Source organism: Barbus barbus (assembly GCF_936440315.1).
Source record: "Barbus barbus genome assembly, chromosome: 8".
Classification (NCBI taxonomy): Eukaryota; Metazoa; Chordata; class Actinopteri; order Cypriniformes; family Cyprinidae; genus Barbus; species Barbus barbus.
The window spans coordinates 23,684,751-23,699,799 of NC_136736.1; the positions used below are offsets into that span (position 1 = coordinate 23,684,751).

At 37.9% G+C, this 15,049-nt stretch overlaps 2 protein-coding genes across 2 annotated transcripts in view; both read right to left on the reverse strand.

The window, feature by feature from the left end:
- LOC306873994 (LIM and calponin homology domains-containing protein 1-like) overlaps positions 1–15,049 on the reverse strand; it is a 56,897-nt gene that overhangs the window by 19,823 nt on the left and 22,025 nt on the right. The window contains exon 8 of the mRNA XM_079423635.1: positions 14,439–14,679. Within this exon, the coding sequence (XP_079279761.1) occupies positions 14,439–14,679 (241 nt within the window). The remainder of the gene's footprint in view (positions 1–14,438; positions 14,680–15,049) is intronic.
- On the reverse strand, positions 10,463–14,197 carry LOC306873995 (uncharacterized protein). Its single transcript, XM_079423636.1, has 2 exons — positions 11,997–14,197; positions 10,463–11,010 (listed from the first exon to the last, which is right to left on the reverse strand). Exons 1-2 carry the CDS (start codon positions 12,296–12,298, stop codon positions 10,695–10,697), a joined length of 618 nt encoding a protein of 205 aa, XP_079279762.1. The 5' UTR covers positions 12,299–14,197; the 3' UTR covers positions 10,463–10,694.

Consider the following 15,049-nt stretch of genomic DNA (forward strand, 5'->3'; position numbering starts at 1 on the left):
GAATGAATTTTCTTTTTTTTGATGAATATTCGTTTAATACAGGGAGATGAAGTATCCACCACAGCAAACCATGAGAAAGATTCAAACATATGTTATTGCATGCATATGTAGGGGCAGGCTTGACTTTTGAATTTGCATGCACAAAGTTCAAGAGAGAGTATGTCAGCTTAGAAAATGGTTGTATCTTCACGTGAACAGAGACACTGTTGAATGCTTGTGTTTACAGTACATGCAACTGCTCAGTTCTGCAGCAACAGTAAGAAATACAGAGAGAGAAAGGAAAATAAACTTACTCTGTGTCAGAAACACTAGTAGCTCTGAATCTAGAACATTAATGGATAAAAAAACAATGTAAATAAAGATAAGCTTTAAAGAACAAAACGGTTGAACATAATAAAACACTAATTACAGACCTTTTTTTTTTTTTTTTAAATGTATATTTTGGATTAGGCCTACCCCTTAAAATAGTTTCTAGATATAGTTTCTAGCTCCTGTGCGATATATATATATACACACACACTGAACAAAATTATAAACTCAACACTTTTGTTTTTGCCCCCATTTTTCATAACCTGAACTCAAAGATCTAAGACTTTTTCTATGTACACAAAAGGCCTATTTCTCTCAAATATTGTTCACAAACCTGTCTAAATCTGTGTTAGTGAACACTTCTCCATGCCGAGATAATCCATCCACCTCACAGGTGTGGCATATCAAGATGCTGATTAAACAGCATGATTATTGCACAGGTGTGCCTTAGGTTGGCCACAATAAAAGGCCACTCTAAAATTTGCAGTTTTACTGTATTGGGAGGGTCCAGGGGGGTCCGAAAACCAGTCTGGTGTGACCATCATTTGCCTCACGCAGTGAAACACATCTCCTTCGCATAGAGTTGATTAGGATGTTGATTGTGGCCTGTGGAATGTTGGTCCACTCCTCTTCAATGGCTGTGCGAAGTTGCTGGATATTGGCAGGAACTGGAACACGCTGTCGTTTACGCCGATCCAGAGCATCCCAAACATGCTCAATGGATGACATGTCTGTTGAGTATGCTGGCCATGCAAGAACTGGGATGTTTTTAGCTTCCAGGAATTTTGTACAGATCCTTGCAACATGGGGCCGTGCATTATCATGCTGCAACATGAGGTGATGGTCGTGGATGAATGGCACAACAATGGGCCTCAGGATCTCGTCACAGTATCTCTGTGCATTCAAAATAAAATACACCTGTGATCGTTGTCGATAACATATGCCTGCCCATACCATAACCCCACCGCCACCATGGGCCACTCGATCCACAAAATTGACATCAGAAAACTGATCACCCACACAACGCCATACACGCTGTCTGCCATCTGCCCTGTACAGTGAAAACCGGGATTCATCCGTGAAGAGAACGCCTCTCCAAAGTGCCAGATGCCATCAAATGTGAGTCTTTGTCCACTCAAATCGGTTACGACGACGAACTGCAGTCAGGTCGAGACCCCGATGAGGACGACGAGCATGCAGATGAGCTTCCCTGAGACGTTTCTGTTTCTGACAGTTTGTGCAGAAATCCTTTGGTTATGCAAACCGATTGTTGTAGCAGCTGTCTGGGTGGCTGGTCTCAGACGATCTTGGAGGTGAAGATGCTGGATGTGGTTACACGTAGTCTGCGGTTGTGAGGCCGGTTGGATGTACTGCCAAGTTCTCTGAAAAGCCTTTGGAGCTGGCTTATGGTAGAGAAATAAACATTCAATTCAGGGGCAACAGCTCTGGTGGACATTCCTGCAGTCAGCATGCCAATTGCACGCTCCCTCAAAACTTGCGACATCTGTGGCATTGTGCTGTGTGATAAAACTGCACATTTTAGAGTGGCCTTTTATTGTGGCCAGCCTAAGGCACACCTGTGCAATAATCATGCTGTCTAATCAGCATGTTGATATGCCACACCTGTGAGGTGGATGGATTATCTCGGCAAAGGAGAAGTGCTCACTAACACAGATTTAGACAGATTTGTGAACAATATTTGAGAGAAATGGGCCTTTTGTATGTATATATATATATATATATATATATATATATATATATATGTGTGTGTGTGTGTGTGTGTGTGTGTGTGTGTGTGTGTGTGTGTGTGTGTGTATATATATATATATATATATATATATATATATATATATATATATATATATATATATATATATATATATATATATATGTGTGTATATATATATATATATATATATATATATATATATATATATATATATATATACACACACACACACACACACACACACACACACACACACACACACACACACACACACACACATATACATACATACATACATATATATATATATATATATATATGCGCATGTTTGTGTCTTAAAGTACTTTCCTAATCTGATTTCACAAAACATGTCAGTAAAAGGAGTTCTCAAAAGAATTTCATATTGACTTTAAGGGTGCTGTAAGTGATGTTTGCCATTTTACTAACCCCCCCATGTCAGTCACTGCATTAAACCACCTGATCTATCCAAAATCCCACCCTATCATGACACGTATAAGCAAAGCTAAACTCTTTAAAAAAAAAAAGCCTGCTTTTCACTAATAAAATCCCTTACAGCACCTTCAAAGGGTTAGTTCACCCAAAAATGAAAATTAGCCTGTGTTTTACTCATCCTCGAAGCATCCTAGGTGTATGTGACTTTCTTCTTTCAGACGAATCCAATAGGAGTTATAGTAAAAATTGTCCTGGCCACTCAATGAGGGTAAGCGGGTGTTTGTTGTCAACAGTTCAGAAGATGTGAAATAAAGTGTGCGCATCCGTAATAAAATGTCCCTCACATGGCTCAGGGGAGTGAATAAAGGCCTCCTGTAATGAATCCATGCGTTTTTGTAAAATAAATATCATATTTCAAACGGAATAAACAATTCTTTCTCACTTCTGCTGATTATCATATGTGCAAGCCGTTCTGGCGGATGACATAGGACATAGGCGTCATGCACGCGCCTCTGAGATATGCAGGAGCAAAGGAAGTTTCCTTACATTAGCAAAGGAAAACCAGTCTCTTCTTGGCTTATATCGAAATCCTCTGACATTTTTCTTTATAAATCCTCGTTTGGTGCTTCTAATTCGTGAAATATGCAAATGTATCTTACAAAAACACATGGATTCGCTACAGGAGGCCTTGATTCACCCACCCGGAGCCGTATGAGGCACGTTTTATTACGGCTGCGTGCACTTTATTTCACGTCTTCTGAACTGTTGACAAAAAGCACCCGCTTACCCCATTGTAAGGCTCAACTTCGTTAATTCGTCTGAAAGAAGAAAATCACATCCACCTAGGATGCTTCAGGGGTGAGTAAAACACAGGCTAATTTTCATTTTTGGTTGAACTAAGCCTTTAAGGATAACCATTTCACCAATGATCAAAGAAAAGTGAAACAGCGATAAAACGCAGAGACAGAGGCATGGGACACACAATCTCTTTCCATGCAGAAATACAAAATACATTTCAATCAGAGCTGATTTCAAAAGTAATAAATTGCTCCTGAAAGTGCTTTCTCACATTGGGGGGAGATCATCGTCTTCCTGCCAAAGGGGCCGACGTGGGGGTTGGTGAGGTCTGGGGGAGGGGCTTTTGGTAATAGTCTCATCTTTAATAAGACTTTCATGTCCCACCACACCCACAGAGCCCGCCTCCTGCCTGTCCATCATCTGAGGGCACTTCCTAGGCGTGTCCTCAGCATCTCTTGGGGGCGGGGCCACAGAGCTAAGGGTGAAGCTGAGAAATTTTCCATGGTTACTAAAGCAAAGCAGTGCTGTGAAAGGGAGGCTGAGGCTCTGTTCTCTGACTACAAAACACAAACCGCCAGAGAGAACAGAAAACAAGTGCAAAGAACAGAGTGAGCAAAAATTAAAGGGCCAGTCAACTAGGTACTTGTTTTGACGACTGAATTATATACACGTAGACAATATATCAGAAGAATATATATATATATATATATATATATATATATATATATATATATATATATATATATATATATATATACATATATACATATATATACATATACATACATACATACAAAGATTAGAAACAAATAGAATAATTAAGTTTTGTGAAGAAACTCCAAGCCAGTCACATATATTAGTAAACAGACAATAGCCACCAAAAATCACAGATGCACAAGACATTAATCTCTTCTCTGTACTCGGAAAATCAACTACACAAAACAAGCTCAAATCCACATCTAAAAAGCTAATTTAATACCAATTTAAACAATCTCCTTTTGCACGGACAACACAAAAGAAGCATTCAGAGCATTCACAGGCAAATGCTTCATTCCCAAAGGGTCCTAACCTGTCTAGAGACAGGGCTGTCTCTTGCTCTCTTGGCTTGAGGTATGACTGCGATCCACTGACAGGAGTGATTTTATGTTTGACAGCACCAGGTTTGGGCAGAAAAGCATTAAAAGCCTGTCCTGCACTTGGCTTTTGGTAAGATCCAGTCCTTCGTGCAAGCATGTCATACTTCTCAAAATCTGGCAGTTGATCGTCATCCCCACATTCATCATCATCATAGCCGCCAGAGCGATTGGCGTTAGTTGCAGATGAACGTACAATGTCAGAGCTCTTTTCTGTGACTACAGCAACTGGAACAGGTGTCTTTGTGACTTGTTCAACTGGTTCATTTCTGTCAAAACAGCATATGCTGAAAATGAAACTCAGTCTGATACAACGCAATACTCTCCAAGGCAAAACTTAATGCAAGCAGGTTAAAAACAAATGCACTCCTACAAAAACTTCCCTAAGTGCAAAAAATAAACTGTTCTGTGAGATATTTTGAGTGATTTTTAGCTCATTGCTGTGGTGTTCTGGGTGGTTGCTATTGCAAATTGGCTTCTAAGGAATTCTGGAAGATTGTTTACTGGTCGAAGAATTTTGGTTTCTAGATATCTAGATAGACTCTGTGTGTCTTTCAGTGTAAATCTATGTTTTTCCCCCAATATATTGTCTGCCAGGCAAAAAAATCAGTGATGCACTTACTGATACAGAATCAGTAATAAGCCAACATTGGAGTTTTATTATTTATCAGTATTGGTCAATACTGGATATTTAATTTGCTAATTATTTATATATTCAACCAATAAATAATGTAGATTTAAATAATCACTTCTATATTTATATTTTGATAACCTTTGCTGCCATGTAACACTTAGTTATTCTTTAAAAACATGAACAATTTAACATCAAGTTTAATCTTTAGCAAATCACAAAATATCCATTTTCCATATTATACATCATAATGTTATTATGTCTAAATTAATTTACAGAATTTAAAATAACTGATTTTATTTTTTTATTTATTTAGACAGAACAGTACAGTTTTTAAATATCAGCCATTTACTGGAAATAATCAGGCTTTTCATATCACTAGAATTTTCTAACAAATATTAAACGTTCAACCACTTAGTAACAACACTCATCAGCAAGGTATCATGATGTCTTTTGTCCAAATGGCGCAGTAACCTAACCAAGTATGAGATAAGCTAAAAGTCATGCTTTCCTTAGACAACACTACTAAAATATAAATATTGTGCTCAAAAGGAAAGAGTATTTTCCACCATGGCACAAAGCATGTTAGACTCATGCATTATCCACAAAGAGAAGTTTGAGACTGCCAGTTTGTCTTTCTTGCCCCACCTCTGTCCAATCTTGGTTCTCTTTGTCTTTATGCTTCTTTCAAGGTATTGGAGATCTCTTTCTTCACTCGTTCCTTTCTGGGCTAAGGAAGCCGCTGTAGCACCCTCTCTCTTGGAACCCGGCTGCGGGAGGAATCTGTTATATGAAGTCCCGCTTCCTGGCTTCTGAAATGCTCCTGTTCTACGAGCTAGCATGTCATCCTTTTCTATATCTGGTTGCCTCTCTTCTTCATCATCCTCTTCATCCTCCTCCTTCTCATTCTTTGCTTTCTCAGCCAGTTCCTCCTCCAGCACTCTGTGCTCGGTGTAGATCAAAGGCCTTTTAAGGTCAAACATAACAGGGTTCGGAGGTTCAGGGGGCATGATGGGAGGAGGCTCAGGGTTTGCATCTCCACTGAGTAAGTTAGTTCATAATGTATGAGACGTGGAAGGAAAGAGAGGAACAATGAGTCAGAGACAGAAAATAAAAAAATGAGGGGAGAGGACAGAGAATGCAGATACAGGCAATACAAGATGCAGTCCAGTGGGAACCAAAGCAACTGCATTGCAGTTACTCAAAACTACAGAAACATACTTTATTACTCTCTTACACAAACACATATTGAATCTTTTTTCCCATTTCTTCAGACTCTGAAATTTCAGTCAACACCACCACTGTGGCATTCACAGCTAATTTATCTCCTAAACAGGCCAAAAAAGTTCATTTTTTACACAATTTGTGGGTGCTACAGTTGTTAGCATCATGCTAACAGCCTCACTGCAAGCCATTCTCTGCCCAAACAAGAGCAGATTCAACTATCATTCATGAGTGCTATGTTGCTAGCATTATGATAACCGCCTTACTCTAAGCTATTCACAGCTAATCCTAAACAGGCCAAAAAAGCGGTTTTAGCATCATTCAGGGGTGCTACAGTTGTTAGCATCATGTTAACAGCCTCAATTATAAGCCCTCCTAGTCAAAATAATAACAGTTTCAAGCATCATTCAGTCAGTGGTACTACAGTCACTTGCATCATTCATGCTAACATTCTCTCAAGCCCTGGAAATGCAGCATCACTGCTAAGATCACTACACACAAACTCCAACACACATGAGGGTGAGTCTCTGCATGTGTGTTCAGATCATTTGATAAACAAAACTTGGTTTCTGAAAGCAGGCGGTCCTTAACAAGCAATAGTGTGTCGTATACTTCACATCACAGGACCAAATATTACTGCTTGATTCTAAGAAGACAATGGTGTCTAAAAGCATCATTTTGTGAGGTAAACAATTAAATAAAACAGAAACTAATGGTATGTTCATTGCTGTGCCACAACTACCGTAATTACTAGATGACAAACTTGGAGGTTAGTCAGAGCTGTTCACATCCTCAGACTTAGAATTGCTTCTCCATGTCTATAAATGGCAAAATGAATGCGTGTAATCAATATACAAAACAGCAATAGAAAAAGTAATTATGCAAATACATCATTAATACACTTATAATTTAGCAGCACATTAGCTATTTATTCAACTCTGTGATAGCAACATCAAATTTTGTCTTTCATAAATTTTTTATTGTAGGTGGGGGGGGTGAATGTAAAGTGCTCTCTCCACCCTCAATAGCAGGACTGAGGTGCCCTTGAGCAAGAGCAAGGCACCGAACCCCAAACTACTCCCCAGGCGCCGCAGCATAAATGGCTGCCCACTGCTCCGGGTGTGTGTTCACTGCTGTGTGTGTGCACTTTGGATGGGTTAAATGCAGAGCACGAATTCTGAGTATGGGTCACCATACTTGGCCACATGTCACGTCACTTTTTCACTTTCAGCTGAAGCCGCTGCCATTTTGAGTATGGCGTTGTGGCAGTCAGGTGGTAACGGTCAGAGCTCTCAAAAAGTTGAAAGTTTACAAGTTGTAATTATGAGGTCTAAGAGGACATGAACGTTTTTTTCAAGTTGGAATCTCATAATTTCGGTAATTCCAACATGGCATGAATGCAACTAAGCCGAAAAATTATATGAGTTTATTTGGAATACACTAAATAAGCAAATTGATTTCTTAGAAGTTATTTCTCTTTTATTTAAAAAAAAAGTCTTACCTTTTCATTTAATATTTTTATCGAATTTATTTATAAATATAAATGTGAATATATACACACATAGATATATTTGATCTTTTCATAATATAAAAATATAATTCTATATATTTAAATTTTTATATTTCTATATTATAGTTACACTTACACAGAAGACTTAAAGGGACAGTTAATTCTAACTGGTTGGAAAGACGGTAGAAAATAGTCATCAGAAACTATATTATGACCGTTTCAGGTGCAATATATATATATATATATATATATAGCACCTGAAACGGTCATAATATAGTATATATATAACTGTACTGTAGTACTATACTATACTGTATTAAGTTTTAAGTGTACAACAGCCTCTTGACTAATATTATCAATGACCCTCAGAGAAAAATGTGTGCGTTTTGGTCAGTTGTGCCTGAATGTGCATGTAGTTATGCATCTATTCTTCTCTTTCTGCCTTTCTTTCTCTCCCTACCTGCCCACCGCTCTCTTTGTCAGTATGGAGCCCAGCCCTATGGTGGGCACAGCAACAGGAGCCATCGAGAGGAGATACCGAAGCTTCTCTGCCTCGTCCCCCTGTCCCTCTCCCCCTTCCTCATTCTCCTCCTCTTTCCAGGAAGTACTCTCCATCTCTGTCACACCCCCAAATGTCACAAAACGCCGCCGTTCACCGGAGGAACGTTCTCGGCAACTGGCCAGGTCGTTCTTGGCAACCTTCATCTTGGAGGAAACAGAGAGGCAGCCTTTCTCAAGACACGTCTGACACAGAGGGACAATAGGGTCATCGCTGTTCACACGCACACACATACATGACACGTGAGTAAACAAGAAAAAGAGAGAAGAATTAGAGGAGCGAGGGAAAGAAATCGTGAAAACTAAAATATACCAATGCAGAAAGTCCACGTCAGTCAAATCAATGGATTGTCTGGATGGGAATTTGTGTGATATCCAAATAAACCCACTGACGCTGATGCAAGCATGGCCTTTTGAAACATACAAAAGGGAAATTACTGAAGGAATGACACACAGCCTTGGCTCTTCTACAACAGTTTAGTATGTCGTCTAACACTTGCATGCTCCCATCCCTCATTCTCTGTGAGCATCTCTTGGTTTCAATAGTTGCCTTGGTGAAGTCTGTTTGCTAGCAAGGGGCTTCCCTCTGCTAACAGAATTTAGAGTCTCACAAAAGCCCACTTTAACAAACATCTCCACAACAGCGTAACGAGACAGAGCCCTATTACGTAGCACTCGAGCCAATGACAGACCAAGCTTCTTGGCTGTAAGCCTTGACTGATTTAAATATATTTTAGGCTCACACTGTGTCTTAACCAGGCGTAATACTTTATCAGCAACAAGTAATTTGTCTGTCTACACTCTCAGCAAAAATACAGTATAATGGCGCACAATCACAGCCAATCAAAACATATTTAAAGAACACACTCTTCTTAAAATATAAAAGCAGCCATATATTTCAAATGCAGACTTATACTGTGTGTGAAATTAGCTGTTGGAATAGAATATATACGGTTTAATTTTACGTTTTTCTGAGCAAAAATATTGACTATCATACATTATTTACCATGATTAACAGAAGACACCCACTAAAATGTCATTAAGTGTAACAATATTTATATACCAACAAATCTTAAGCATATTTTAAACAAGAACCATTTGATGACTAATTAAAAGACAAATATATTTTTTGGACTTGGTATTGTACATTTTTATTTAATATTTTATTTAAAAATGTAATGGTAAAATCAAAGCCCGGACCATTATGCAGATTTTTTTTTTTTACACTTTGGAACATTATTTCCTCAATATTCTGACATTTTATTTTCATAAAAGTTATTTGAAATACAAAAGTAAACGCATTACTTGCATTTAACATTTAAGTATTTAAAATTACTAATTTGATGTGGACACCAAAATGGAGACGTCTCGTTTTTGACCCTATTATAAATTTGCTATATTAAAAAATATATATATAATATAAATTATATGAACGTGTGCTATATACTGTAAAATAGCACTGCTGGCTTTTATTTGACATTGTCCTAAGGGCACAATAAATTATAAAATATTTACTGTTTTAATAGTTCATAATATATAACAGTTAACATTATCTTTTTTATACCAAATATCCCAATATAATTTGAATTTACAGTACCATTCAAAAGTTTGGGATTAGTATGATTTTTAATTTTCACCAAGGCTGCATTTATTTGATAAGAAAATAACAATAAAACCGGGGTACTGTCAAATATTTTAGCACAATTTAAAATAACTGTTTAATATTTTTAAATGTAATTTATTCCTGTGATGGCAAAGCTGAATTTTCAGCAGCCATTACTCCATACTTCAGTGTCACATGATCCTTCAGAAATCATTCTAATATGTTGATTTGGTACACAAGGAACATTTCTTATCAATGCTAAAAAGACTTTTGATAGCTGTTTTGTGGAATATTGGATTTTTTGATGAATACAAAAGTTAAAAAGAACAAATAATTTCTTATTTGATTATAATCTTACTGAACCCAAACTTTTGAACAGTATTGTAGTAATATAATGTAATGTAATGCATTTTGAATAGCATTTTCTCTTACAACTATTGAGCAAGCTAAGAGTGGTACAGTGGGACCACTCAGTGGGAAAAATGCATAGAATTTACATGGAAAAGATTCTATTGTATGTTGCTTTATTGTACCATATCTGGTTAGGACACAGTGTTAGACACAAACTGAAAAAAAAAAAATAATAATAATAAGGTTATTTTATTCTATAAACTGGAGCTGTGTCTTCTGCTTAATGTGTAAAAAACACAGAAAGCATACAATCTGAGTAATAAGCTCAAAGTTTCAGCAGTGTGAAACTTCTAAAATGTCTTGAAGCGTGTTGATGAGTCATGCTATGTCAGGGGTCAAAGGTAAAGGTCACATGTCAGGCACCTGCTCTCTGTATTCATCTTGAGCCTTTGCCATTTCTCCAGGTCTGACTGAGTGATGGTTGTTTGAGCCAATGACTGCCGGGGGTCCCTCTGTGGGACAGGCCCACTTTGGCCCCGCCTTCTGGCCAGGTCATCTGTCTTTACATTAGGTATCACCACTCTCGCCCCTTTCTCTCTGTCTGTTCCCTCCTCCTTCTCCTGCTCACTCTCACTGTCTTTCTCTGGGGTCAGGAAGGGGTTGTCCTTGCGAGTTATGATTGACACTTCAGCAGGAGTGGAGTCAGATTCACTGTAGATCAGTATAAAGGATACACTGAGCTAAGCAGGAGGAAATGCTTTTTGCCACACATGCAAATAACAAATGAATTTAAATATATAGTTTAAATATTTAATTATTTAAATGTAAATATTAAAAGGTTACTTCACCCAAAAATGAAAATTCTGTGATTAATTTCTCACCCTCATGCCATTCCAAACCTGTAAGACCTTTGTTTATCTTCGGAACACAAATTAAGATATTTTTGATGAAATCCAAGAGCTTTCTGACCCTGCATAGACAGCAATGCAACTGAAATGTTCCCAGACCCAGAAACGTAGTAAGGACATCAGTAAAATAGTCCATGTGACATGAGAGGTTCAACCATAATTTTACGAAGTTACGAGAATACTTTTTGTGCGCAAAGAAAACAAAAATAACGACTTTATTCAACAATAAGATTATTCAAAAATGTATTCTTCTCCTCCAAGTGACCTTCTTCCCCCATTATCGAGATTTAACATGCGCTCTATGGAGGGTCAGAAAGCTGTTGGATTTCATCAAAAATATCTTAATTTGTGCTCCAAAGATGAACAAAGGTCTTACGGGTTTGGAAAGACATGAGGGTGAGTAATTAATGACAGAATTTACATTTTTGAGTAAATTAACCCTTTAAATATTGACATTACAGAAACAAATTCTAATATTAATATTTAAAGAATATTATAAATATTTTTTTTCATTGCAATTTATGAATTATTTTTTACAAATTATTTATTTTTAGTAGTTTTTTCTTCCATAATTTCAGTCACTTCCAGGATCACAGTCTTCGTGTAAAATTTAAACCATGTATAATGTTACAGTTCCTAATAAATTTACCAGTAACTCCATTTTATTTACTCACCGAAGTCACATTATTTGTGTTAATTTTGGACCCTGTGGTCAAATGTGCGTAATGTGCGTTTAAAAAAAAAAAAAAAGGGGCAAAAGTGTTAGAGAACGTGTTTGTTTTGAGGCACCTGCTATCTGTATTCATCTTGAGCCTCTGCCATTTCTCCAGGTCTGACTGAGTGATGGAAGTCTGGACCAATGACTGATGAGGATCTTTGGGAGGGTGTGGCCCTCTCCCAGTCCGCCTCCTGGCTAGATCATCTTTGAGTGGGTTTGGAACAACTATCTTCCCCTCTATCTCTTTCTCATCTTCCTCATTTCCCTCTTGTCCCCTGTCTTTTTCAGGATTCAGGAAAGGATTGTCCTTAAGAATTATGATTGGCACCTCAGGGGAGGCAGAGTCAGCCTGACTGTGATAGAAATGTAGCATTGTAAGAAACAGAAAAAATTAAGCCATAATCCCACAGAACATAGCAACAATACTAATACTGACAACAGACCAACTATAATGGTATACACCTAATTTTTATGCACAATGCATGATACCACATGTATGGTATGTAATGTATGGACAAACTCTGTAATCAGAAAAGTTACTAGAGCTACAGAGGCAAATAGAACAACACTATAATACAAAAAGTAAAGATATTGAAAACAAACTTGTTGGCTTGACAAAGTCTCACTTGGAAGTGTTTTTCCCAAAGCATCAATAGCAAACTATGGCCACAAGTCTCTGAGATAATGAGTTTGAAAAAACCCTGACCCAGATTTGTCCAATAACATTGTGTTATATTTGTAAAGCCAATATAACTAGTCCCTGAGCATGAGACCCCATCACTCTCTGTCACAAGCACACCTTCTTTTCTCCTGTTGCATCTTCTCAATCCTCTCCAACACGGCATGCTGGGATGCCAGTCTGATTCCCTCCCATTTTTCTCGGTCCTTCCAGCTACAAGAGCGTGGCAGGTAGTGATGTGCCACACTGGGTTTAAACTGATTCATTCGTGCTCTGCGAGAAGCAAGATCATCCTTTTGAACATCTGGAACCTTCCGTTCTGCCTCCTCATCATCATCTTCCTCATTCGAGTCCCACTGTTGTGGAGCAGCGGTGCGCATGAACTCATTGTCACGACGGAGAATGATGTCAGGTGAAGGTAGTTTAACATTACTGGGCTCCACAGGGTTCACAATTGGACTGAGGAGAAAAATTTACCATGACAACATTTGAATATATTTTTAGAAAAACAGAGTTCAACAGTGTGCTTCCAATTTTAATGGCCTTGGTTCCGGAAGTTTTTTCCCATATGGCTTAATGACAATCAATTTAAAAACAAGAAATTTAAATCTATTGATTTAAAGATGTTGATTTTGTGTGTGTGGAAAAAATCCAATATTGTGCATTATGTTTTGCATTTATTGCAAAATGGGCAGGCACTAAAGAAATCTTTTAACATGATTTGCTTGTCATGATTCTCTGATTGGTGGAAATTTCTCTTCAGAATCATGGGTAATGTAGTTTCTACCAGGAATTCCACTGCTGAACATGATTATTTAAGAATAAGTTGAAATAATGTTGATATACCATCAATTAACAACCTTTTAGCCCACAGTAGGTCATAGTTTAAAAGTTATCACTCAAAATAAACTCTCATATGGAGAAAATAATTGGGACTGTTGCACTCTATAATGTAGAGATGTTAGTCTTTCCATATCAGGAGTTGATGCAGACATCAGGATTTCTGAATAAACCAAATTAGCATAACTAACATAATATGCTCAACCCAATAAAAGTCACACACGTTCATCATCACAAATTAGCACAGATTCAGACTAGTCTGAATCACATCCAGTTCATTCACAAGCTGACAAAACAAGTCATTGCAATTTCACACTACACAGCTGACATCAACTCAAAACATTAGCTAAGCTACAAAAGCTAAAGCTAATTCACAACCATGTCACACCATGCTACAATTTAGCTGAAACAATTCTCAGCAGCACAAATTCAAAGCAAAAGTATAAAGGGACATTTCCCACACAGTAACCTGGGGTTAGATGACAACTCATGGATTTGAACACACAAGCGTTGTGGTTAACAGCACCCATCTTTAGCTACTAGGCCTTACACACAACTAGTTAGCAGTTAGTCTCTGCATACACATGCATTCAACTGCTGACCTGTTATATTGCACAGAGGCAGGTAGTACTTTTATTCCTGCCTTTTCCATCTTTCTCATTTTCTTAAGCTCCGCCTCCTCAAGCTCCACCCCTTTATCATTCACCCAGGTGGAATTTTTCTGCAACGCAAGGCTTCGAGACACGACAGCCCCCTCTTTTAACACTTCTAAGCACTCTTGTCTGTGGGGAGCAATGGGAATTTTCACAGCGCTCACCAACACACTTGTGGATAATACAGGATGAATCAAACAAACTCAGACAGGTGAAACAGATGATGCTTGTGCGTACTGATTTTTGTTCAGATGTATGATGTGTCTCAGCCTTATTGCAGCCACAACCTGAGAAATAAAAAAAACCAAACACTTGCTGTTTATCACAGTGGCTTTGATTACCTGAGAGGTCTTTCTCCTCCTACAGGAGATGTTGAGTTGCTCAGACTCCTCCTGTCTTCCTCTCTGTCGCTCCTCCTCTTCCTCAGGGGAGCAGGAAGGTAGTTGGTCTGGTTGCTTTTGTTTGGCAGATACTGATTAAAGGGTAGAGCTGCGCGAGGCTCTTTGTAGGACACGCGGCGGGCAGACATGTCATCCTTACGCACGTCTGGCAACTTTCTATGTCCAGCATCACCTTCAGAGTCTGTCAGAAGGACATATTGAGAAAAAACATGCTTTGTTTTTATTATTGTCAAAATGTGTTGGCATTTAGTATTAGTATTTCATATTTTTAGGTGTTTACAGAGAAAAAGTCATTTATATTTCATACATTGGGTGTTGGGTTTGATGCCGCCATCAGATCAGAGTCGAAAGCTGTGAAGTGCATGTATTTGAGTGCAAATGTGTTTAAGCTTGTCTAAACTGATTACATCATGGTCAATAATTGCATATTATATTAATTTATTTTATGTAGTTTTTGCTAACATCGACATACTAAAAGCTTCTTGCAGTAGTACTTCCACTGTCATGCAGTCTTTTTATTTAAAGTCAAATACTTTAAATAAATAAAGTGG

What these genes read in the sequence shown, in the direction of transcription:
- LOC306873995 (XM_079423636.1), bottom strand. Translation starts at nt 12,298, where the DNA reads ATGCTACATTTCTATCACAGTCAGGCTGACTCTGCCTCCCCTGAGGTG. An exon ending in AAGATGAATACAGATAGCAG is followed by an intron (nt 11,011 to 11,996) that starts GTGCCTCAAAAC and finishes ACTGATCTACAG; the next exon opens with TGAATCTGACTCCACTCCTG.